This window comes from Thalassophryne amazonica, chromosome 22 (assembly GCF_902500255.1).
Source record: "Thalassophryne amazonica chromosome 22, fThaAma1.1, whole genome shotgun sequence".
In the NCBI taxonomy this organism is placed as follows: Eukaryota; Metazoa; Chordata; class Actinopteri; order Batrachoidiformes; family Batrachoididae; genus Thalassophryne; species Thalassophryne amazonica.
Window position 1 is genome coordinate 16,155,838 of NC_047124.1, and position 25,342 is coordinate 16,181,179.

Sequence of the window (25,342 nt, forward strand, 5' to 3'; positions counted from 1 at the left end):
CACTCGGATTAAAGGAAAAGAGAGCAACCGGAGTGCTGTTGACATCTGTCAGCGGGGTGTTCTAATTTAGCCATCTGTAGACGTCGGTCCCGTCTCCCCTGCTGCCGCCCATATGAGCCTCGCCAATTCTGCAGATGGATCCAAAAAGGTCTGCGAGCAGCCATCAACTGCACAGACATTGATTGGTCAGTAAATATCAGGAAACGGAATGATGATTTCACCGACATGGAAACGTGGTTTACTGATTCAACATAAAAAAAAAAAAACCCTGATTTAGTTTATTCCAATTCGAAAACCAGCTCCTCGGCTGATGAAAAATAAACCCATTTCTCCTCGTTACAGCTCATTTACCTTTCTGTCATCGCTGCAGAAACAGGACTCTTGCTACCATGACAATTTCCAATCTGCACAGCCGGACGCTGTATCAGCCTGTAAAAGCCAGTGTGCAAAAACAAGTCATCTCACCGGCTTCAAAAGATTCAAGGATGGTAGCAAGCTGAACGGCAAACTTTACACAACTCAGCCACAATTTTTTTTTTTCTTTTCTGAAACGCAGTGGTGATGATCAACTTAAGGATGAAAGGAACCTGCTTGCAGCTTATCTAAAGGGCTCTTGAGATGTCAAAGTGGTACAACAGAGGTTATCTACATGTTCGGAGCATATGTATGGGCAACACACACATATATATGTTGGGGGAGTATATATATATACACACATATTACCCCCCCACCCCACCCACCACCACACATATCTGTGCCCTGCCCAGAAGGCGGGTATTTGCTAGTCTTTATAATTAATACTAGACTAATTTCAAGAAATCCCTTTGTAATAAAGATGCACACATTCTCTATTCTGACCTCTGAAACTTGACTTTAATTTCCATGGCTCCATTTTGCACATACTAAGCGGCATAAATATAGTTATTAGAATTTATAAAGTTCCACCAGCATTAGTTCCATTTTGAATTCAAGAAATCAAGCTGCCATTGAGCTGAACACCTTGTTTTTCCACCACTTTTTAGTAGAATATTATAGAAAAATCAGGCCTACACTGTAAAACTCAATGAGTTAGTTGAACTCAAACCATTTGAGGAAACCGATTGCCTTAAACCATCTGAGTTTGCCAACTTAAAATAATTTTCAAAAATGTAATTGTTAAAGTTTTAGTAACTTAATTTATAGTTAATTAGACTTATGTAAATCTAGTTTATGTTTTTCTATAAAAAGCGACAAATTTCTACCTAAAAAAAATTTGCATTACATTTCTGGCTTATCTTGTTTAGGTCCCTAAGGTAAATTAACTTAGGTAGGGTAAATTTGGTAAACGCGTTATCAAATCATTTATACTTGCATTTGGGACACTAGACAATTGTTTAAGTAATAATTAACTCCACAATGTCAACACAATAGAGGTGACATGAGTCCCACCTGTCCTGCAGGTACAATGAGCCTCCACTCACCAGTCTGTGTGCTGATCATCGATGACTAGCAGAATCTTGGGCTTGCGTATGACAGTCTTGGATGGCTGGCTACTTCCTGTTGAGGCTCCCTCAGTGCCTGTTGCTGCTGACTTGGCGTGTGCAGCAGCAGCAACATTCTGGGCCACCTGAGCAGACTTCACCACGCTGGAAAAGGAGCTGAGGATGTTCCCCGTGGTTGAAGCTGAAGCTGAGCCCTGAGTCTGACTCGAAGTACCTGGAGGCTGCCGTCTCTCTGTAGCTGGGGAGGCGGGAGAGGAAGATGACGAACCTGTTGGGGTCGGCCTCTGCAGATCCATCATGTAGCCATTGGGGAGGTTGGCCACAAAGCTGCTGTCCGACAGACGCCTGCGAAGGTAGTTCATGGTGATGGGCTGGTGTGTTGGTCAGGCCAAAGGTGAAGGGATGAAAGCCTAAAGTCCTACAGACAGAGACGATCCTACAGAAAACACAGACAGAGGTATTCAGGTCGATGTTTCCCTGAGGAATTACTTACTGGAACTGTGATCAGAGCACACTGGACCATTCCCCTTCCCCATCCTCCAACAAAAACCCAATAACCAATGGATCTTTTTTGACATTTAAACAGTACAAGCAGCGGCGGAATGGTGGCCACCAGTCCTGTTTTTGAAGTGAAAGAAACCGACAAGCACAATACCTCTACTTTAAAAGCCATAAATATGATGCAAAAGAAGACGTCTGTTTTACAAAATCCTTTCAGCAGGGTTGTGTGGACTTGTGACCGTGATCTGTTTTAGAAAGTAACAGTTACAAAGCATCCTGAAAATAATGTTTGATTCTCTGATTCAGCAAATTCCTCAGACCCCATTAACTCTATACATCACTTGACCATCTCCCTCACTCTGTCTTTCAACTAAATCCATATAAAATTCCTTTCCACAGGGTTGTGTGAAGGTACGACCATGTTATTTGAGTTTTAGAATGTAAACACTGTGAAACAATCATAAAATAATGGCTTATCTGATTTACTAAATTCTCATATGAAATCTGTCAATGATAACCACACCTGCTCCTAATCCATCACATAGCCTCCACTAACCATCCAGCAGGTGGCAGACACATCTATGGGATATTACATAAGTTAAAAAAAAGTTGCTTTTTGGATTGATGTGGTGCAATTTCAGCAAATTTGACTGACTTTGCGAGACGATTAAATTGATTGTATTTGACTTTCTTTCCTATGAAAACTTCAGGTAGCGTTGGCTAACCACCATTAAAACAAACATTCCCATGCTACAAGGGTGTAGAGACATTTGTTTATTTTGGCAGTGGCATACGTACATGTCTGTGGGTCCTCAGCATTTGAGATCGAGAGGTGCATGGGAAGAGCTTGCAGAGTCATGAGGTCACTGGACAGAGGTGTTTGGTGATGTCGATATCTTTGCAGGCAAACAAAGGTTCAAGTTTTGAGGGTCCTGGTGCTCCCTGTGTTGCTGTATGGTTGTAAGAACCATGACCTAAGATCTAAAATGATGACGGGATGCCTCTGGTACTAGGTCTCTTCAGAGGATCCTTGGGTACCGCTGGAATGACTCTGTATGAAATGAGCAGTTACTAAGAGAGACAAGGATGAGGTGCATCAGTTGCACTGTGAGGGAGCGTTAGCTACGACATTTTGTCCATTTGGCCCATTTCTCTGTGCATGATCCAGCACACAGGTGCCTGAGTGTTGAGGACTCCAGTGGTTGGAGAAAGCCAAGTAGTGCAGCAGATAACAGAATATTTACAAGGGAATCCTTCAAATGGTGATATAAGCACCAAAGTTGGCATAAATACTCCTTAAACATTACTCTTTTGAAAAACTGAGTATCCACTTTCATTTTCAATAGGCAGCCAGGTAGGGGTCAATTTAAGAATTACACACGGGTCAAAATTTAAAAATATTACGATCATTTTGAAAGCTATACCACGTTATTTGTCTAATCATAAATATTATAGTATAGTTTGGACTATCTGTGACTGAATGTTATGGAGTTATGGGGTAAAAACAGCAAGAATGGTAACAAAGGTCAGCTTTAGTTTCACAGAAGTCAGAAGTTAAAGTTTCTGAAAATATTGTAAAACGTGATGCAAATTATTGGTTGAGTTAATAGGGTTTTAAAAAGGAATAGTTTGCCCCATGTGTCATGCTTAGTTATCAAGTTACAGGGTAGCATATGTCAAATGCCATAGAATCCAATAGACGTCAACATTGTCTGACCTTTACTTTGGAGACCAAACATTTAACACAGTCAAAACTACTCCATTTATCAATCCTATTAGTTCAACCAATAATTTGCACCACCTTTTACCAAAAATGGAGCAACTTTAACTTCTGACCCCTGTACAAACTGAAATTGACCTTTGTCACTATTCTTAATGTTTTTACCCTATAACATTCAATCATACATAGTCCAAACTATACCTTTTTAGAATATTTATGTTCAGACAAATAATGTGGTGTAGCTTTCAATATGATTGGAACAGTTTTACCCCTGTGTAATTCTTCAATTGACCCCTACCACCAGTGCATTTAGCTACTGAATCTGCTGAATGCGATTTACATAAAATCATGTTACCCAGGCAGTGTGGGTCATAAAATAATTCAACGATGTAGCGGTTTTGACACAATGTTAGAGCAATAATTCACAGCCCATTTCTTGAAATAACAGATGGGAGAAAGGAACCAGTTATATAACACATGGAACCCAGTGTAGCAGAGACATTTATACCAAAAAGTGCACCGAAACAAGCACAACGCTCTTACAGTAACTGGAGTTTGAATGGGATAAAGAGTAATTTTATTGAGGCAGTACACCTCAGGAGGTGTTGCCGGGTATTTGTGGGGCAGGGTTTTTGTATTTTCAATGGGGGGGGGGGGTCATGAGCTTGCAGCAGGAGAAAGAGGATGTAGGACAAATCTTTCAACTTGACAAATTAATGCAGACAGATTGATCACAACAGTAAATCTCCAGGCGCAGTGAATCCTGAAGATCTGAAGGCAAGATAAGGACTTCTGTCTGTGGCAGAACCTGAACACTGACCTCTCAAAAATGGCAGATATGACCCTTCATTTAATGGCAACAGGAGCGATTGTTGGTACAACAGTAGTAATTATACTGTAACTACAGTAAAAACATTATTCGGTTGTTATTATCCTAATAGGGAGCCGCAGCCCATTAACATTTTGCCCACAAAATTTCACTGCAAATGTCAATTAATTTCAAAGCCATTCTTCGCCTAGTTATGTACTTAATGTTGTAAATAGATGCCCATCGACAGCTTTTTCTGGACACTAATATGTGAACTCTATTCTACATGAGTTAGCTGACAGAAATCAATCTATACATCCATTTTCCAGATCAATCAAGATTGGGTCACTGTGGCAGCAGGCTGAATGTGTCTACCATGCGTCTCCACGTGTCATTACCAAACGAGGTCAGCTCTGGGAGCATTGTTCTGGTGCTCAACCACACTATGGAACCACACTTGGCTCCTGGAAGGCAACATTTCCATTCTCACTTCTCCAAAGTAACCATTAAGCTGCAGGGGCCAGGTGAAACGTGGGCATCCCCTTGGCCTTCTCCAGCCCCTGAACTACTCAACACAGGATCTTGCATGGTGGATCATGCCTAGAGAATGTGCCACATGGCCAAAATGTCAGAACTGACATTCCTTCATAATGCAACTAATTCTCCTCATAATTCCAGTAGTACTCCAGGATCCTCTGAAGAGACCTAGCACCAAAGACATCTACAACCCCTGGCAATAATTATGGAATCACCGGCCTCGGAGAATGTTCATTCAGTTGTTTAATTTTGTAGAAAAAAAGCAGATCACAGACATGACACAAAACTAAAGTCATTTCAAATGGCAACTTTCTGGCTTTAAGAAACACTGTAAGAAATCAGGAAAAAAAAATTGTGGCAGTCAGTAACGGTTACTTTTTTAGACCAAGCAGAGGGAAAAAAATATGGACTCACTCAATTCTGAGGAATAAATTATGGAATCACCCTGTACATTTTCATCCCCAAAACTAACACCTGCATCAAATCAGATCTGCTCGTTAGTCTGCATCTAAAAAGGAGTGATCACACCTTGGAGAGCTGTTGCACCAAGTGGACTGACATGAATCACGGCTCCAACACGAGAGATGTCAATTGAAACAAAGGAGAGGATTATCAAACTCTTAAAAGAGGGTAAATCATCACACAATGTTGCAAAAGATGTTGGTTGTTACAGTCAGCTGTGTCTAAACTCTGGACCAAATACAAACAACATGGGAAGGCTGTTAAAGGCAAACATACTGGTAGACCAAGGAAGACATCAAAGCATCAAGACAGAAAAGTTGAAGCAATATGTCTCAAAAATCGAAAATGCACAACAAAACAAATGAGGAACGAATGGGAGGAAACTGGAGTCAATGTCTGTGACCGAACGGTAAGAAACCGCCTAAAGGAAATGGGATTTACATACAGAAAAGCTAAACGAAAGCCATCATTAACACCTAAACAGAAAAAAACAAGGTTACAATGGGCTAAGGAAAAGCAATCGTGGACTGTGGATGACTGGATGAAAGTCATATTCAGTGATGAATTTCGAATCGGCATTGGGCAAGGTGATGATGCTAGCACGTTTGTTTGGTGCCGTTCCAATGAGATTTATAAAGATGACTGCCTGAAGAGAACATGTAAATTTCCACAGTCACTGAGGATATGGGGCTGCATGTCAGGTAAAGGCACTGAGGAGATGGCTGTCATTACATCATCAATAAATGCACAAGTTTATGTTGATATTTTGGACACTTTTCTTATCCCATCAATTGAAAGGATGTTTGGGGATGATGAAATCATTTTTCAAGATGATAATGCATCTTGCCATAGAGCAAAAACTGTGAAAACATTCCTTACAAAAAGACACATAGGGTCAATGTCATGGCCTGCAAATAGTCCGGATCTTAATCCAATTGAAAATCTTTGGTGGAAGATGAAGAAAATGGTCCATGACAAGACTCCAACCTGCAAAGCTGATCTGGCAACAGCAATCAGAGAAAGTTGGAGCCAGATTGATGAAGAGTACTGTTTGTCACTCATTAAGTCCATGCCTCAGAGACTGCAAGCTGTTATAAAAGCCAGCGGTGGTGCAACAAAATACTAGTGATGTGTTGGAGCGTTCTTTTGTTTTTCATGATTCCATAATTTTTTCCTCAGAATTGAGTGATTCCATATTTTTTTCCCTCTGCTTGGTCTAAAAAAGTAATCGTTACTGACTGCCACAATTTTTTTTCCTGATTTCTTATAGTGTTTCTTAAAGCCAGAAAGTTGCCATTTGAAATGACTTTAGTTTTGTGTCATGTCTGTGATCTGCTTTTTTCCTACAAAATTAAACAACTGAATGAACATCCTCCGAGGCCGGTGATTCCATAATTTTTGCCAGGGGTTGTAGTCATCGTAGGTCATTGGTTAGTGTCCAAATCTTACAACCACACTGTAAGACAAAAAAAAAAAAAACACCAGCACTTTAAATACATGGACCTTTCATTTCCCTGCAAAAATATCTCCATTGTCAACCATGTCGATCCAGGGACCTCATGACCTCAAACTTTCCCAACGTGTTTCAATCTCAAAGGCAGAGGATCCAGAGACATGAAAGTCAATGCAGGAAAAAGGAGTCCAGGAAGGCATTGAAAGCTCAGATCTTGGTGATCAATGTCATAGATATTGAAAGCCTGTGACCTTGAAATTGACCCCAAGGTCACAGTAATTGGTCAACTACTTCTTGAGATATCCTGCTAACAAAAGGCCCTTAAGCCACTTTTTTTTTCTTTTTTTTTTTTCAAAAAGCAAAACGCTAGGGCAAAAATAATAAAATGAAGAATGTGTTGATCATCATCATCTGTTGAGATATCTTACTCTGGACCAAACTGCTCACTACAAATAAAATCTATGGTAACAAGAGTGATCGGGAGATGACAAATCCCCCCAGTATCCACAAATCAGTAATACAAAGTTTGGGAAGTCACCCAAATACACCCATATGCTAAATTGAATGAAACTGGTCAACTAGTTCTTCAGATACTGTGCTAATAAGGGTGGCAGTGACATGTCACTGTGACCTTGAACTTAACCCCAAAGTAACCATAATCGACTGGTGTCGGAGGATGACCCAAGTACAACCTTATGCTCAATATGAATGAAATTGGTCAATTGGTTCATGAGATAGACAAGAGAAAACTGACGAACGGATGGACATGCTGATCGCTATATCCCCCATATTTTATACCAGGGGGACAACAATGACAACATGTTTGACTTTAAGACATTATCGTGCCCCGTTTTTCAGTGTTATTCACGTGGTCTACATGGTATAAGTAGGTTTAATGACTGATTGTAATGGGTGCTATTATTTCTTTGTGTGTGCCATATACAACTGGCAGGTTGGTGGGTGACTAGATCAAAGGAAAACAAGCATCATTCAGAGAAAGAATATTGGAAATAGGGAGCTCCAGATAGACAATGTGCCCAGCAAAGCCTAGCTTGTTAACTGTAGTATTATGAAAAGGTTATAGAGTGAAATATAGCCTGTTCAATAAGAATAATGTCTGCTCTGAAAACACCAGTTTAAAAAATGTTTGAAGGTCTGCCTTTTTTGTTATAGCTGTTGTCGTAATGCAGTAAAAAATTAAGTTGGCCTGAACTAACACTGAGGTAAAATCATTTGCCAAATTTCAAGGAGATGATACTGCCAGTAGAAACCCTGTTTGGCTTTTTCCCCCCACTGTGGGATCAGAGGCAACCGCTGAAATCAGACGAAACCAGCAACCAAGGCCAAGGAGACATCTACCCATCCCCTGGTTGTGGCACATAGAAGAGTACTATGGGAGATAGGAAAGGATCATTGGTAAACTTGGGTGGGCGCCAACTGGGACCTGCGGCAGTTCCGTATGGTGGACGCCAACTGGGACCTGTGGCAGTTCCGTATGATGGGCGCCAACTGGGACCTGCGGCAGTTCCGTATGGCGGGTGCTAACTAGGACCCAGGGCAGTTCCGTATGGTGGGCGCCAACTAGGACCCAGGGCAGTTCCGTATGGTGGGCGCCAACTGGGACCTAGGGCAGTTCTGTATGGTGGTGGGTGTGGTAATGTGCAGTACCAGCACATGCTTCCAGATATTAACCAACCTCATGGATGATGGCACTTCCTGTTAATTTGTGAATTTTGATAATCAGAAGATTGTAGTTAATCTAGACCTGTATTTAGCCCCAACAATGGAACAATGCTTTGTTGGAAACTGCCAGATTTCTCTGTAAATAACTACAGTTCCCATTGGACTGAATTGACATTCATCTGAGACTAACCCTAAAATTTAAAATTTGATACATTAGATAGCCAAATCTAATTGGAAAACGTGGCATTTCCTGTTTAGAGGACTCTGCAGTGCCGACCTGCTCTCTGTTCTTGGAGTCACAAAGTGAATGTTGTGCAGAATATAACTGAATTAGCCAACCACTGTACTTATTAGTTTTGTTTAAATAAGCACCAGATTGCTACAGGCGTAGTACAGGTGTAGCCTGTGTGTCCACTTGCCATTTTTAGCTTCAGCTTTATCGATCTTCTGACTTCATTCATAAATTAGATTTTTTTTTCTGCCCTACAAAAACAAACTGACAGCAGAACTCCTGTTTTGCCAAGCTTCCAAAATTGAGCAAAAATCAAACAAAGTCAATTTCAGCAGTCTCCCAGAGTCCTTTCATGCAAGCAGAGCGCCGCGGGCTGCTAATTGATGCCGTGCAAGGTTCATCGCCACGCCTTTTCTGTGGGTACCAGCATGTGTTACAAATGCCCATATGTTCATTGCATTTTGCAAATTAACAGATCATGATAGTTACGGAAACACAATTCCTTTTGTAACACTGGTGTGTTTCTGCAGTCACTCAGTAACACACTGTTTACTTTACTCAGATCGTTCTGACTTTATAGACAGGTCAGATCTGGAAGAGTGCACTGGTGCCACACAACGTCACAACTACCAAACAACGGAACCTCTTTGGCCCTAAATGGTAACTGCCCAGGCAGACAAGTGGTCCATCCCACTCGTTGAAGGTCGCCATTTACCTGCTGTAGCAAGGTGAAACATGGGTATACTCTTGGCTTTTTACACCTGCTAAGGTCCTCAACACAAAGGCATCTGACTGCTGGATCGTGCACAGAGAAACGAGCTACATGACAAAAATAACCGTAGCTGCCATCCCCTCATAATGCAAGTGATACTCCACATTTGTGTTTCCTGAAGTAACTGTTCATTTGACACAAAGTAATTCCAGCAGTATCCAAGAATGTGTGAAAATACCTAGTACCAAAGACATCTAGTCATGCCTTAGGTCAGAGGTTAGTATCAAAGTCTCACAATTGTACAGTAAGACAGGAAGCACCAGCACTTTGTAAATCCTTGGACTTTTAATCTCCTGTAAAGGTGTCTGATTCGGCATCACCAAACACCTCTATCCAATGACCTTATGACTCTCTAAGCTCGCCCTAGGAGTCTCTCCTTCTCAAAGGCCAAAGACCTTATTATGGATGTCACTGAAGAGATAAGCAAGTGTGGCTTCAAGTCCAACATTTTCACTTCATATAGATATACTGCAGATGGCTGAGTATAGGAAGTTACAGAAAGCCTAGATCTTAGTCTTTATCCAGAACACTAAACCCCGACACCGATTCCCTACTTACCATGTCAAGTGCTGCAATGAGGGTATCCAAGCAAGAGCGCAATGTAGAACTAGAAACTCGGGGGGACAAAGTGCGAGGCCTGCAGGGCTGAAGCCCATAGGCTGGGGGTCTGGGGGCCACTTTAGGCCCCCAGAAGCCAACGGTTTCTGGATAAGCTCAGATGCATTCTGAGCATCCAGAACAGTAATTTTATTGTTTTGAGAAGACCATAAAGTGGACACCATTTGACTTGTGCAATTTGAAACTGTGGATATAAGTACTTTATTCTGAGAATAGCCAGCATTGATTTTATTAACATCCTGGTGTAAATAAGGTATCATCACATGTGTAGAAAAGAATGATAGGTTGAGTTTTAAAAAACAACTGCAATGTGATAAAATGTATTCATAAATATGAAAGAACAGGCTCTTAATAATTATTAACTATCGCATACTGTATTTTTTTCCTCAAGATTTGTTTTTGCATAAGTTTGAAAAAAAAAAAAAACAACAGATCATAAGTTTAGGATAAATTACTTATCATGAATTTAATTTTCGAAGTGGCACTAATGACAACACTCATAATGAACATAAATTTGCTTGCATAGACTGATTTTGGAGATCAAGCAATAACTGCAGATGGGCTTTCTGAGGTCCCAGATAGCTTTTCTGATTTCCTTTTCTAACTTTCAGAATTTAGTAAATTAGCATATGGTCCACAGAGAACCACAAGACGAGAATCTGGAGACTGTTGCGTCTTTGTCTTCACAGAGACGTGGCTGAGCGACAGAGTTCCCGATGCCGCCATTCAGCTAGACGGACTAGCCGCGTTTCGAGTCGACAGAAATTTAGCCCTGTGCAGTAAGACTCGCAGTGGAGGACTGTGTGTCTACATCAACACAGAATGGTGCAAGAACTCTGTACTAGTCTCCAGTCAGTGTTCACCTCTGGTGGAGTTCATGGTCGTCAGATGCAGACCTTTTTATCTCCCGAGGGAATTTACCACAGTGCTGATCATCAGCATTTACATCCCACCCGCCGCCAACCCTAAAGACGCGCTCTGTGAGCTGTACAGCACTATCAGCGGACTTCAAAACACACACCCCGACAGACTGGTTATTGTTGCTGGAGATTTCAACCATGTGAATCTCAAGTCAGTTCTCCCTAAATTCCACCAACATGTGAACTTTGCAACAAGAGGAGCATACGCACTGGACCTCGTTTACACGAATGTTCCCAGCGCATACCGGGCAGAGCCCCGCCCTCACCTCGGATACTCAGATCACATCTCTGTTATGCTGATTCCAGCATACAGATTGCTCGTCAGATGCTCAAAACCGGTTCTGAAGCAGGTAAGAACCTGGCCATCAAATGTATCAAATGTATAGGGAGGCTGCAATCTACAGTAACACCATAGACTTGGAGGAGTACACTTCATCTGTGACCGGCTACATCAGCAAGTGCATAGATGATGTGACTGTCTCCAAGACCATCATCGCACGTCCCAATCAGAAGCCGTGGATGACTGCAGAGGTGCGTGCTCTGCTGAAGGCTAGAGACTCTGCCTTCAAAGCAGGAGACAAGGCAGATCTAAAAAAAAAGCAAGGGCCAAACTGTCCAGGGCCATCAGAGAGGCAAAGCGCGCACACGGTCAGAGCATCCACAGCCACTTCAGACACAGCGGGGACACACGGCGCATGTGGCAGGGCATCCAGGCCATCACCAACTACAGGGAAACACCACCTGCCTGTGACGGTGATGCCTCCCTTCCAGATGCGCTGAATGACTTCTACGCTCAGTTCGAGACACAGAACAGTGTGGCAGCGAGGAAGACCACCCCTCCTCCTGACGACCAGGTGTTGTGCCTTACAACAACTGATGTGAGGAAAACTCTATGCAGAGTTGACCCACGGAAAGCTGCTAGACCTGACAACATTCCTGGTAGAGTGCTCAGGGAATGTGCAGACCAGCTAACAGATGTCTGCACTGACATCTTCAACATCTCCCTGAGCAGTGCCACCATCCCAACGTGTCTCAAGGCAACCACCATCATACCTGTGCCAAAGAAGTCTTCAGTGTCCTGCCTCAATAACTACCATCCTGTCGCACTCACATCCATCATCATGAAGTGCTTCGAGAGGCTTGTCATGAGGCACATCAAGACCCTGCTGCCTCCTTCAGTAGACCCACTGCAGTTTGTGTACCATCCCAACCGCTCAACGGACGCTGCCATATCCACTACCCTTCACCTGGCGCTCACCCATCTGGACAACAGGGACACTTATGTTCGAATGTTGTTCATTGACTTTAGTTCAGCATTCAACACAATCATTCCCCAGCACCTGATCAGGAAGCTGAACCTACTGGGCCTGAACACTTCCCTCTGTAACTGGATTCTGGACTTCCTGACTGGGAGACCTCAGTCAGTGTGGATCGGACATAACATCTCCAGCACCACCATGCTGAGTACTGGGGCCCCCCAGGGCTGTGTGCTCAGCCCACTGCTGTTTACTTTGCTGACTCACGACTGTGCAGCAATGCACAGCTCGAACCACACCATCAAGTTTGCAGATGATACGACTGTGGTGAGTCTCATCAGCAAGAATGACGAGTCAGCATACAGAGAGGAAGTGCTACAGGTAATGGACTGGTGCAGAACCAACAACCTGTCTCTGAACGTAGACAAGACCAAAGAGATGGTTGTTGACTTCAGAAGGACAAGGCGTGATCACTCTCCATTGCACATCGACGACTCTGCTGTGGAGATCGTCAAGAACACCAAGTTTCTTGGAGTTCACCTGGCAGAGGATCTCACCTGGTCCCTCAACACCAGCACCATAACCAAGAAAGCCCAGCAGCGTCTCTACTTTCTGCGAAGGCTGAAGAAGGCACATCTCCAACCTCCCATCCTCACCACGTTCTACAGAGGAACCATCAAGAGCATCCTGAGCAGCTGTATCACTGCCTGGTTTAGGAACTGCACCGTATCGGATCGCAAGTCCCTGCAGTGAGTAGTGAGGATGGCTGAGAAGATCATCGGTGTCTCTCTTCCCACCATCACAGACATTTACACCACACGCTGCATCCGCAAAGCAATCAGTATTGTGGATGATCACACACACCCCTCACACTCACTCTTCACCCTCCTGCCGTTTGGAAAAAGGTACCAAAGCATCCGGGCCCTCATGTCCAGACTGTGCAACAGCTTCTTCCCCCAAATAATCAGACTCCTTAACAACCAGAGTCTGGTCTGAACAGTCACACATATTTCAGTGACTGGACTGAACACACACACACACACACACACACACACACACACACACTGCAATGTTTATGGTCAATAACTGCTGCTATGCTTTTCACTTTATAAAAAATGGTCACAACCGCACTTTACTGCTTACCTGTATTTATTATTGTTTATCGTGATAAATCATAATAATATTCTTTGTAGCACCTTTGGTCCTGGAGGAACATTGTTTCGTTTCACTGTGTATATGGTTGAAATGACAATAAAAACTACTTGAACTTGATACTTATGTGTAGACACTAGTCCTTAGAGGCAACTATTTTTGGTTTCAAATCTGGGCAAATGCAGTCCCAGAAAATTCTGAATGTGACAAACAAGAAACAGGTGTTGCAAACAAGTCAATGCTGCTAAAAATACAAACTTGCAGAAAAAAGATACTGTTCTGACATGGTTTTGCACATGAGACTGACATGGTTTGCACATAAGACTGGCATAGCATGTTTCAAGTACACACATATATGTCAGAAGGTGGGGGGACATACCATATTCTGTCCCCCTGGTTGAAAAAGTGGGGGGGGGACATATCCCCCTATCCCCCACCAAATTGCGCCCATGTATCCACGGATACCCCAAAGATTACACCATCATCTGCAAAGTCAAGATCAGTAAACCTTTCCTCAGCAACAAAGACACCCAAGCTGTGGATTTCCACAACTCTCCCCAAAACCCAGTCCACTATGAACTTTCCGACTGGAGTGATATCATCATTGGGACTCATCATCACATGGTTTCAAAGGCTAAATATATAGTTTCCTCACAGTTTGGTAAGGTGGAAAATTCTAGAATTGAACCTGAACTATGTAAGAATTCTGCTACTGCGCAAGATTTCCAGAAGTATGCAAAGCTGTTGTATGGACCTGGAAGTATTGTTGGAATTTCAGTGATATATACGAGGGCTGTCAATAAAGTTACGGTCCTTTTTATTTTTTTCAAAAACTATATGGATTTCATTCATATGTTTTTACGTCAGACATGCTTGAACCCTCGTGCGCATGTGTGAGTTTTTCCACGCCTGTCGGTGACGTCATTCGCCTGTGAGCACTCCTTGTGGGAGGAGTCGTCCAGCCCCTCGTCGGAATTCCTTTGTAGGAGAAGTTGCTGAGAGACTGGCGCATTGTTTGATCAAAATTTTTTCTAAACCTGTGAGACACATCGAAGTGGACACGGTTCGAAAAATTAAGCTGGTTTTCAGTGAAAATTTTAACGGCTGATGAGAGATTTTGAGGTGATACTGTCGCTTTAAGGACTTCCCACGGTGCGAGACGTCGTGCAGCGCTCTCAGGCAGCGTCATCAGCCTGTTCAAGCTGAAAACCTCCACATTTCAGGCTCTATTGATCCAGGACGTCGTGAGAGAACAGAGAAGTTTCAGAAGAAGTCGGTTTCAGCATTTTATCCGGATATTCCACTGTTAAAGGAGATTTTTTTAATGAAAGACGTGCGGACGGGTCCGCGCGTCGGGACGCAGCCGCCGCGACGCTCCGCCACAGGAAAAACACCTCTGTTGAAAGCCTTAAGGACAAGTTGGAACATGTCCTGCCTGTTAAACAATTTCTCATATACTCACTCCACTGAAAGCCATCAAAAGCCGCCTGGATTTTACAAATGGTTATCAACACGGAGGTGTTTTTCCTGTGCCGCCGCACCGCGTCGGCTGCGTCCCGACGCGCGGATCCGTCCACACGTCTTTCATTAAAAAAATCTCCTTTAACAGTGGAATATCCGGATAAAATGCTGAAACCGACTTCTTCTGAAACTTCTCTGTTCTCTCACGACGTCCTGGATCAATAGAGCCTGAAATGTGGAGGTTTTCAGCTTGAACAGGCTGATGACGGCGGCTGAGAGCGCTGCGCGACGTCTCGCACCGTGGGAAGTCCTTAAAGCGACAGTATCACCTCAAAATCTCTCATCAGCCGTTAAAATTTTCACTGAAAACCAGCTTAATTTTTCGAACCGTGTCCACTTCGATGTGTCTCACAGGTTTAGAAAAAATTTTGATCAAACAACGCGCCAGTCTCTCAGCAACTTCTCAGACAAAGGAATTCCGACGAGGGGCTGGACGACTCCTCCCACAAGGAGTGCTCACAGGCGAATGACGTCACCGACAGGCGTGGAAAAACTCACGCATGCGCACGAGGGTTCAAGCATGTCTGACGTAAAAACATATGAATGAAATCCATATAGTTTTTGAAAAAAATAAAAAGGACCGTAACTTTATTGACAGCCCTCGTACATATTGAGCCTTTAAGAGCCAATATTTTTAAAGTTCAGGCAGGTTTACATTAGGGTGTAATTCAAGCCGACTTGGATTTCAATGAAACTTGGTTCAGAGATGGAACTTACCAAGAAACGAACTTTCCCTAAATTTCTCGACCGAAAACCAAATGGTGACCTTGCCAGGGGTCATCAAAGTTCAAGGCAAAAATACAAAAAAACTGATATTTCATTAAATGTGGTGTAACATTCAGCGCCATCAAGTCCCCAAGCTAGTTTAACTATCAAATGACATAGGGAGGCAAACTCTTTCATCTTATATACATATGTGGTTGGGGGATCGATGGCGCTGAATATAGGGGGCGCTCAAAGCCTGGTCATTTTGTGAAACTGGTTGTATTTAAAGGCCCATAACCCTCTGTGCCATCAAGACCCCAAACAGATTTCAATGTTATCAATAAATATAGGCCTTACTCTATCAAATACAATTGAAAAAACATTGGGGTCTTGATGGCGCTGGCCAAAGTACTCGATTTGCCCAATGTTGAGGACGTTTAACATGACCTGGTGACGCGTGCCCTCAGCCTTTTTTAACAAAATATGCATGGGTTTATATGCATAACATCTCTACTTTCTATAACAGCTGGCAGAATTTTGGGGACTCCTCTTACATTGATTTGATACCCCTTTAAAATGGGACAGCAATGGGCCTTAGGGCCTATGTAGGCTAGAGTGACTCTGATGTCACACAGTTTCGACTCAGTTAAATGCAACCAATCAGTTACTACACTGAGTTACTTTGACAATTACTGTTAGTCATTCAACAGCTATTATATTTAATCTTCCTTTGATCAATAATCTAAAAGATAAGAGCTTCTCCTTGATCTGGCTCTGCATTAAAAGGTAAGTAATCAGGTCTTTCTTGGTCAAAGGTCTACCTTTTCACCAAATTTCATTGAAATTAGTTCATATCTTTTTGAGATATCCCACTCACAGAGACAAAGTATGCAAAACAAAAAAAAGCTTTGCCATATTTTGCAGATACACCTTAAATGTCCAATATGCAGTGTTTTAGCTGAAATATGTTATGAATCTCACTGGTAGTTGAAAAACAGTGAACTTTAATCTTGTCCTGCAATGTAAAAATCAAACCAGTATAGTTACCATCATATACAGTGTTGCCTTCATTGATTTGCATCTCAAAAAGACTCTGCTTTACATTACACATGATATTAAGATTGTGAAGAGTTAATTTCACAGTGTCTTTGGAGCTTAAAATAGTTAACTTTGTGCACATTACCGCCTCGGTGGGAAGCCGTCTACAGCAAAGATGGTGTTGAATTGTCGTAGGCGGATGTGTGGAGGCCGGCTGTTTATTTTAATCAACATTTGCAAAATGTGGAAAACGCCGTCTCACGAAGACACTACAAGGCTGCGTAATGTGTGAAAACACAGACAAGCTGTGTATTCTGTGCACACTTCATTTGCATTATTAATCAGGACAATTCCAACAGATCTGCAGAGCTGTGTCGCAGCCCTGTTATAACCCTGCACTTTTTTACTGCACGATGACAACGCTAAACAGAAAGGAACTCAGAACATAAACCTAGCTGTCATTTAAGGATGAAGGACGATACGTCAGAAGTGTGGAACAATTTGCATTTAGACAGTATGTGGTGTATCTACAATCTGAGCTTTATGATGTCATAAAACAAGAATATTAAAGAAGAGATCAAGTGAAAACCAATCACAATGTTCATTAAAGAGATGGATCCTGGATCACCAGTAAAATTTAATCTTAGAACTCTCTCTCCACAAAGGTTTCATTCCATATAGACAAATTCCAGTTTGATGAATTTAGAAATAAAGACGTTAAATATTATTAAACCTAACCCCAAGTATTCACCCCAACCGTAAATATGAAAACACTGTATATTTATTTATGACAAAATGTCAGAAAAGTTTCACAAAATAATTGATATGTTAGAATGAATATGATTGCAAATTTCAATGAATATATGAGACAATTTTCTTAAATGTTTGCAATTATATATATATTTTTTTTTTCTCTTTAAGAAGCCCTCTTAGTCTGCACTTTTTACCTGTATTAATTGCACCTGTTTGAATTTGTTACCTGTATAAAAAGACACCTGTTCTCACACTCAATCACACTCCAACCTGTCCACCACAGCCAAGACCAAAGAGCTGTCTAAGGACACCAGGGACAAAACTGTAGACCTGCACAAGGCTGGGATGGACTACAGGACAACAGACAAGCAGCTTGGTAGAAGACAACAACTGTTATGATTATTTATTAGAAAATGGATGAAACACAAGATGACTGTCAATCTCCCTCGGTCTGGGATTCCATGCAAGATCTCACTTTGTGGGGTAAGGATGATTCAGAGAAAGCTCAGAACTACACAGGAGGACCTGGTCAATAACCTGAAGAGAGCTGGGACCACAGTCACAAAGATTACATTAGTAACACATGATGCTGTCATGGTTTAAAATCCTGCAGGGCAGCAAGGTCCCCCTGTTCAAGCCAGCACATGTCCAGGTCCGTTTGAAGTTCACCAGTGGCCATATGGATGATCCAGAGGAGGCATGGGAGAAGGTCATGTGGTCAGATGAAACCAGAATAGAGCTTTTTGGAATCAACTCCACTTACCAAGTTTAGAGGATGAGAACAACCCCAAGAAAACCATCCCAACCGTGAAGCATGGGGGTGGAAACATCATACTCTGGGGGTGCTCTTCTGCAAAGGGGACAGGACGACTGCACCGTATTGAAGAGAGGATGGATGGGGTCATGTATTGCGAGATTTTGGCAAACAACCTCCTTCCTTCAGTAAGAGCATTGAAGATGGGTCATGGCTGGGTCTTCCAGCATGACAATGACCCCAAACACACAGCCAGGGCAACTAAGGAGGGGCTCCGTAAGAAGCATTTCAAGGTCCTGGAGTGTCCTGGCCAGTCTCCAGACCTGAACTCAATAGAAAATCTTTGGAGGGAGCTGAAACTCCAAACCTGAAGGATCTAGAGAAGATCTGTATGGAGGAGTGGACCAAAATCCCTGCTGCAGTGTGTGCAAACCTGATGAAAAACTACAGGAAATGTTTGACCTCTGTAACTGCAAACAAAGGCTACTGTACCAAATATTAGCATTGATTTTCACAGGTGTTCAAATACTTATTTACAGCAGTAACATACAAATAAATTATATATAAAAAAAAAAAATCATACATTGTGATTTTTTTTAGATTATGTCTCTCACAGTGGACGAGCACCTAAGATGAAAATTTCAGACCCCTCCATGATTTCTAAGTCGGACAACTTATCGCACGGTAACATACTTTAAACATTTACTGAATGTATCAAAATAAAACACTACAGGGCACAATTTGTCAAAATGTAATCCATATATATACATTTTAATTGACTAACTGGAATTTGTTCATCTGGAATGCGTGTAACTGGTAAAAAAAAATAGCAATTCATCTATCTGGAATGGCATCTCCACAAAATGTTGACATTCATCTGTCATGGGGCTACAGAGCACCGTTCCTTCCCTTTTAATCCCAAATAGCAAATTGGGATGCATTCTGAAGCATCATAGTTACTACTTCTTGATCCATCTTTGTCAATCTTTAACAAACTTGTTATACGTAGTAATTATGACCATCATTGGCACCCAATTTGAAATCGGGATCCAATTTTTTAATGTCATCCTGATTCTCGAACTCGATTATAGTACGTGGTAAAGTCTGTGTATTCATAGTCTTAACGGCTTCAATCATGTTCAAACTTCTTCAAACGGGGTATTTGTAGCAACTACAGCTTGAAACTTGTTTGATTGATCTCCAGTGTGGTAAAAATTTAAAGCTCAAGCAGTGTTTGTAGCAGTTTTTCATCATGTCTGGCTGAGGGCGCGGCTCCGTGCTTTCGTTTTTAGACAGGTTGCCGGGACTGCATTTTATAAGCCAGCCAGTTGCCAGTTCTGCAGTTTATAAGACAGCCTGTTAAGAGGCAAGCCAGATAAAGCAAAGCAGATTAATCTCGTTTTTGCACTTTTTTGGATCGTTGGTGATCGTAGGACAGCGCTCTGTGAAATAGCTCTATTACAAATTCAGACAGATCAAAGTCCACATATAACCTCTTTGCTTTACTTGCCTTAACCTGGTTACACCAATAAAACAGTGACTCCTAATGGCCTGAAATGGTATCTGTATTCAATCCAAAAAATAGCGGACCCCTAAAAAAACATCTCCTTAAAACAGCCTCATTAATAGAAAGAAACGTTTCAATTCAAAGCACAATTAGACTGGAATTGAGGCAAAAGCCGGAACTGGAAATAGAAAATTTCCACTGTAAATTGAAATGGATATTTCTATCAATCCTGTCTGTCACATTAAAAATCAGCTCTGGTTCTACAGAGTAATCTACACGGCATTAAAAAGTCACTGTGAAAGTGATGACTGCAGTGACAGAATGAATCCACCGACACAACAGTCTCTGCTCGGTCTGGACGTCTGCGGAGACGAGTTCCTGAGGCAAGTCACCGAGCCACCGCGGTGTCAGGAAGCAACAGCAGCATCATTACTCACAGGTCGCAATCGCCAAGGTAATGAACCGAGGCACTGGATCACAGGCCTTTATCTCAACATGCACACGCTCAACCAATGCCCAGTTTGTCCAAAACATCGAGGAATTTTAAAACATTCTTATTGGTTGAGTTTAGGGGCCGAGGGACTTTTCCAGCCGCAAATCTACACAGATATTTCCCGTTGTTGTAATTCCATTACCATAGAATCGCCCTTTTTCATACAAGTCAAATAATCTTGAATACACCGAATTAATAATCTGCAATCATCATTTTCAAACAAAAGTAAAACATAATGTTAATTGGCTGGAAATGAATTTGCCATTTCCCAGTTTATCTTTTGATCATAAAACGATAATTAGTAGCTGAAGCTGGGCTTTCATGCTGTGGAGTGGCTGCTACTTTAAGAAGTAGATACACGGACCGGTCATAGGAGGAATACTTCAGTCTGCCTGCTGACTGACTGGTTATTAATTATTCATTGCATTTATTTATGAGCATGGCATCATTATAATCAACTATCAGAGCTCAGCTGGAAGCCATGATGATATAAAGACCATTTTGAACCAGTCAGAAAAAAAAGATCATGAATTTATTCAAAGAGAATGTGTTCAAACCAAATGGTATTTAGTTAAGTCAAACCCAAATACAAAAAAAATAAAATAATTCATCTTAAATGGATTAGGATCTGTATTATCATAGGTTACAGATTAGGGTTTAATTTTAGTTGAATACTACATAATACATTTGGAAATCTGAACAATACTGATATTTCGCCTTAGCACCATGGCTGTGCGGAATATGAGGGGTACTGAGTAGTAGCAGAATTCTGATATGGTCTATGCCCAATTTCAAATTATCTCCAATTCAAAACCGGCGTGCAACGCAAGCACATCTTGTTTGTTTCATTTAAACTAAATGGTGGTGGTACACGTATGTAAAATGTACAAAAATTGTATCACTACACGCTAGCTACCCTGCTACTGTAAATCGCCACCAAAACCTGATAACCCATATATATGTTTATGTACTAGGAACATACAAGTGAGGGAAAATAACAACAACAACTCAAACTAGCAATGCACAAACAGGAGGATCCAGAACTTGGAGACTTTTGGTTGGAAAAGAACCACTGAACTACAACTTCAACATATTGCTAAATGGCTAGAGGTACCATTTGAAGGTTACAAATATTCGTCATGGCAATTCCTTTATGGCAAGGAAGATAGTCTCTGGATTGATTCCCAGACAGGATGGTGGACACAGAGAAAGTCTATGTACAACCAGGGCTGATCAAGAGACACCTCTGCGTGAGTCTGTTTAACATCGGAATGTTGTTGCACACCAACAAACACACGGTCCTTGACAGATCCTTAGCCTGGTCCGATGGCTGGGAAATCTCAGACAATCGGGATATGAGGACCTGCTGAAGCCTTCATCCGCCTTCACAACTATTGGGTTACAAGTCATCACCTCCTCCACCTGATCAGACATTGAGGTCTTTTTGTTTCACCACAGCCTTGTTAGCCGTCTTGTGTTCAAGGTTCTTGTTGGGCCTTAATGGTTACCGTAGCGGCTGTATGGCATACAAGGGCCCCGCCGCATTTCACCCCAATAGGAAATCCCCTACTTTATCGTTACCCAGGTGTCACATTGCGGACGAGGGGTTGGATTTTTGACGCAGTTCCAAATATTAGTCTAGAATAGATAATATCACTACCATCTAAACAGACACCAGTGAAAAATGTGAACTGACAAGCAATCTTTCCAAGAATGCAAAAAAATAATAGTTTTGCAATGTAATTCAACATTCTGGATAGAACAATATTTCATGATAACATTTTCTAACTTACAAGTCAAGATACACTCCCTGTGTCCAAAAGGGAAATTGCAACTTCACCGATGTGAGTGAATGAGCATAAACGCAACAAATGGATAAATCTCTGAATATTCTTTGAATTCACTGCAGTGTGCACGGCCAACCACTGAACTTCATTTTTACATCTCCTGTGCTGTAACAGTGAAGGTTTACAGCCACATGATGCAATGGAAGGAAGGTCTACTCAGTCAATCATAGTTCTTGCTCGTGCTATAACAGTGCTGCAATTGGGCCGTTACATTATTTTCGTTTGATTAAGATATAATGTAAAACATACATTAAATGGTGTTTTCAATGACAAATTTAAATGCACACAAAATCTGTAATCTGGATCAGATCCAGATCAAACTTTGTCAGGTGACAGTGAGTCAAATATGAGAGTGATTGGGACACATTTGAGTAAGATATAATGTAAAATATACATTAAATGGGGTTTTCAATGTTAAATTTAAATGGCCACATACTCTGTAACCCAGATCAGATCTGGATCAAACACTGTCAGCTGATAAAAGATACCATCTTTCACAACGCTCTCAAACAGAAAAGAAATTTGATCTTTTATGAAAGAGTTATGATTTTTTTGAAAATTTGTTCAATGTTAAAGATTGGGATTTTTTTTTCAATTTTCCAAGATTTTTCCTGACTTTGACCTAGAAAATTCAATCAGTTCTTGCCTATCAGGATATGAATCTGTAAAAAAAAAAAAAAAACATAACTATATATGAAAAATTGTAGGTTAGAAGCTGTTGACAAACAGAGGCGAAAACCAGGTTGTGCGACAAACGAATAGAATTTGGAATTATTATAATACAACTATGTACAGATAACCACTTCCTATAAGCATGTACAAGTATTCTGGTCTGTTGTCCGACTAAAAAAATATATATATATCGAGAGAGAGAGAGAGAGAGAGAGAGAGAGAGAGAGAGAGAGAGAGAGAGAGAGAGAGGAGAGAGAGAGAGAGAGAGAGAGAGAGAGAGAGAGAGAGAGAGAGAGAGAGAGAGAGAGAGAGAGAGAGAGAGAGAGAGAGAGAGAGAGAGAGAGAGAGAGAGAGAGAGAGAGAGAGAGAGAGAGAGAGAGAGAGAGAGAGAGAGAGAGAGGAGAGAGAGAGAGAGAGAGAGAGAGAGAGAGAGAGAGAGAGAGAGAGAGAGAGGAGAGAGAGAGGAGAGAGAGAGAGAGAGAGAGAGAGAGAGAGAGAGAGAGAGTGCTTCATATTGCCATACAGCAAACTGCATTATGTTGTAGAAAGAATTATTTATAGGTTTATATAATAATAATATAAATGAGTTGCAAAACAGGTTTAAACTAGAGGTGGGCGGATCGATCCTAATATCGATACCAACGCTGGTATTGATACTGAACGATCCTCGTGTAAAAAGATCGATACTCAAGCTTTTTTTTTCTCTCCCGCATGCACTGACTGCTGTGCACACAGATTCATCAAAGTCTACTCTCTGTCTCGTTGTGTGACACTCTGTCACACAACAAAGAGTAGCACACCCTTGTATTGTGGTTGGTCAGCCCTCTACCTCAACAGATTTTAAGTTGAGTGATATTTTGTTAAAGAAAAATGTTGATTGTGATAAAGTATTTTGTTGTCATGTACAATGTTTGGCGAAATTTAATCCTAGGTCTTTTGGATCCTTTGGATCTATGAAGCTTAAATATGAAAAAGTATCTGTATCAATATCGGCGATACTGGGCCTGTATTTACTTGGTATCGGATCAATACCAAAATTCCTGGTATCGCCCACCTCTTGTTTAAACATTGCAGTGGGACATTTTCAATATCTCATAATTTTGGGTTTTTCCCCAATTTGTGCAGCGTTTTTTTTTTTGTTAATGATCATTATCTTGTAAGATCCCTTGAAAAATATAAATTTCTCACATTTTGAGCATCAGTTTGTCGCCTTTAAACAGAAAGCACTTTGAATTCTCGGCATATGACGTGTGCAGGTGGAGTAACCGTGAAATCCTCGGGCACAGTCGTGAAATGGATCCCCCTCCTCTCCCCACGAGTGAGTGGACTGACTGCAGGCTGCACACAGCCACGGGGCGAGAGGGGAATCCCTGCATCACCCACTGCACGCGCACACAGTCCGGCCACAGAGTAAAGGCTTCAAATTCAAGAAGAAGAAGAAGAAGAAAGCGCCTCGAAACAAGGCGTCTCATTGTGTGAAGCAGGTGGTTTTCATCCACACACACACACACACACACACACACACACACACACACACACACACACACACACACACGCACACACACACACGCACACACACACACGCACAGCGCGGCTGCAAAACACGCGCGCGCCAGCAAATGGCGCTGCGCGTGAAGCCGGAACGACGCGTAAAAACGCGCTAAATACCTGAGAGTGCTGGCAGGTGTCGGACAGTCCTCCTTCCAAAACCTGCTTCTGCTGCTTCTGTCCTCCTCAAAGGAACCCCGACCTCTCCCTCTCTCGTTTTCTCTCTCTCCCTCTCACAATGCATGCCGGGAACGTAAGGGGTGTCACGCATTCATTACCGCAGACCGTGCGGGAAGCTGATTGGCCGAAAAAATGTAAAAAATGAGAATTAATATTAACAATTAAATAATAAAATATAATATTTAAAATAATACTTATTTTGATTGAGAATATCAATAGGATAATACACAAAAATATTTATGAATACATTTACTTATGAATTAACTTTTATTTTTTATTATTTTTTGGGTGGTGGTGGTGGGGGGGGGGTGTCAAATGGCACTTCAACCGTTCTGCTCATTAGCACAGTAGATAACTGAAACGGATTGGCCACTTGAATTTTCAACAGGCAGCCAGGTAGGGGTCAATTGAGGATACACAGGGGTCAAAATTCAAAGATGCTCCACTCATATTGAAAACTATATCACATTATCTGTCTGATCATAAAGATTCCAAAAAGGTATACTTTGGACTATCTACAACTAAATGTTTTGGAGTTATGGGTTAAAAACATTAAGAATGGTGACAAAGGTCAATTTCCGTTTGTACAGGGGTCAAAAATTAAACTTGCTCCAATTTTGGTACAAAAAAAGTGGTGCAAATTATTGGTGGAAGTAATAGGATTAATAAATGGAATAGTTTTGACTGTGTTGAATGCTGGGTCTCGAAAGAAAAGATAAAAAATGTTGA

The 25,342-nt window shown here is 41.7% G+C and overlaps 1 protein-coding gene across 2 annotated transcripts in view; it reads right to left on the reverse strand.

Moving 5' to 3' along the window:
• The window catches only part of LOC117503964 (synapsin-3-like), a 139,445-nt gene extending 114,799 nt beyond the window's left edge, over positions 1-24,646 (reverse strand). Inside the window, exons 1-2 of one of the 2 annotated variants that reach the window (XM_034163287.1) lie at positions 24,558-24,646; positions 1,461-1,919 (exon numbers count right to left, since the gene is read on the reverse strand). In XM_034163287.1, the coding sequence (XP_034019178.1) occupies positions 1,461-1,843 (383 nt within the window). In that variant the 5' untranslated portion in view covers positions 1,844-1,919; positions 24,558-24,646. Of the gene's footprint in view, positions 1-1,460; positions 1,920-24,553 lie in introns of both variants that reach the window. The other variant, XM_034163288.1, reaches the window with a different exon arrangement.
• Between the last annotated feature and the right edge of the window lie 696 nt (positions 24,647-25,342).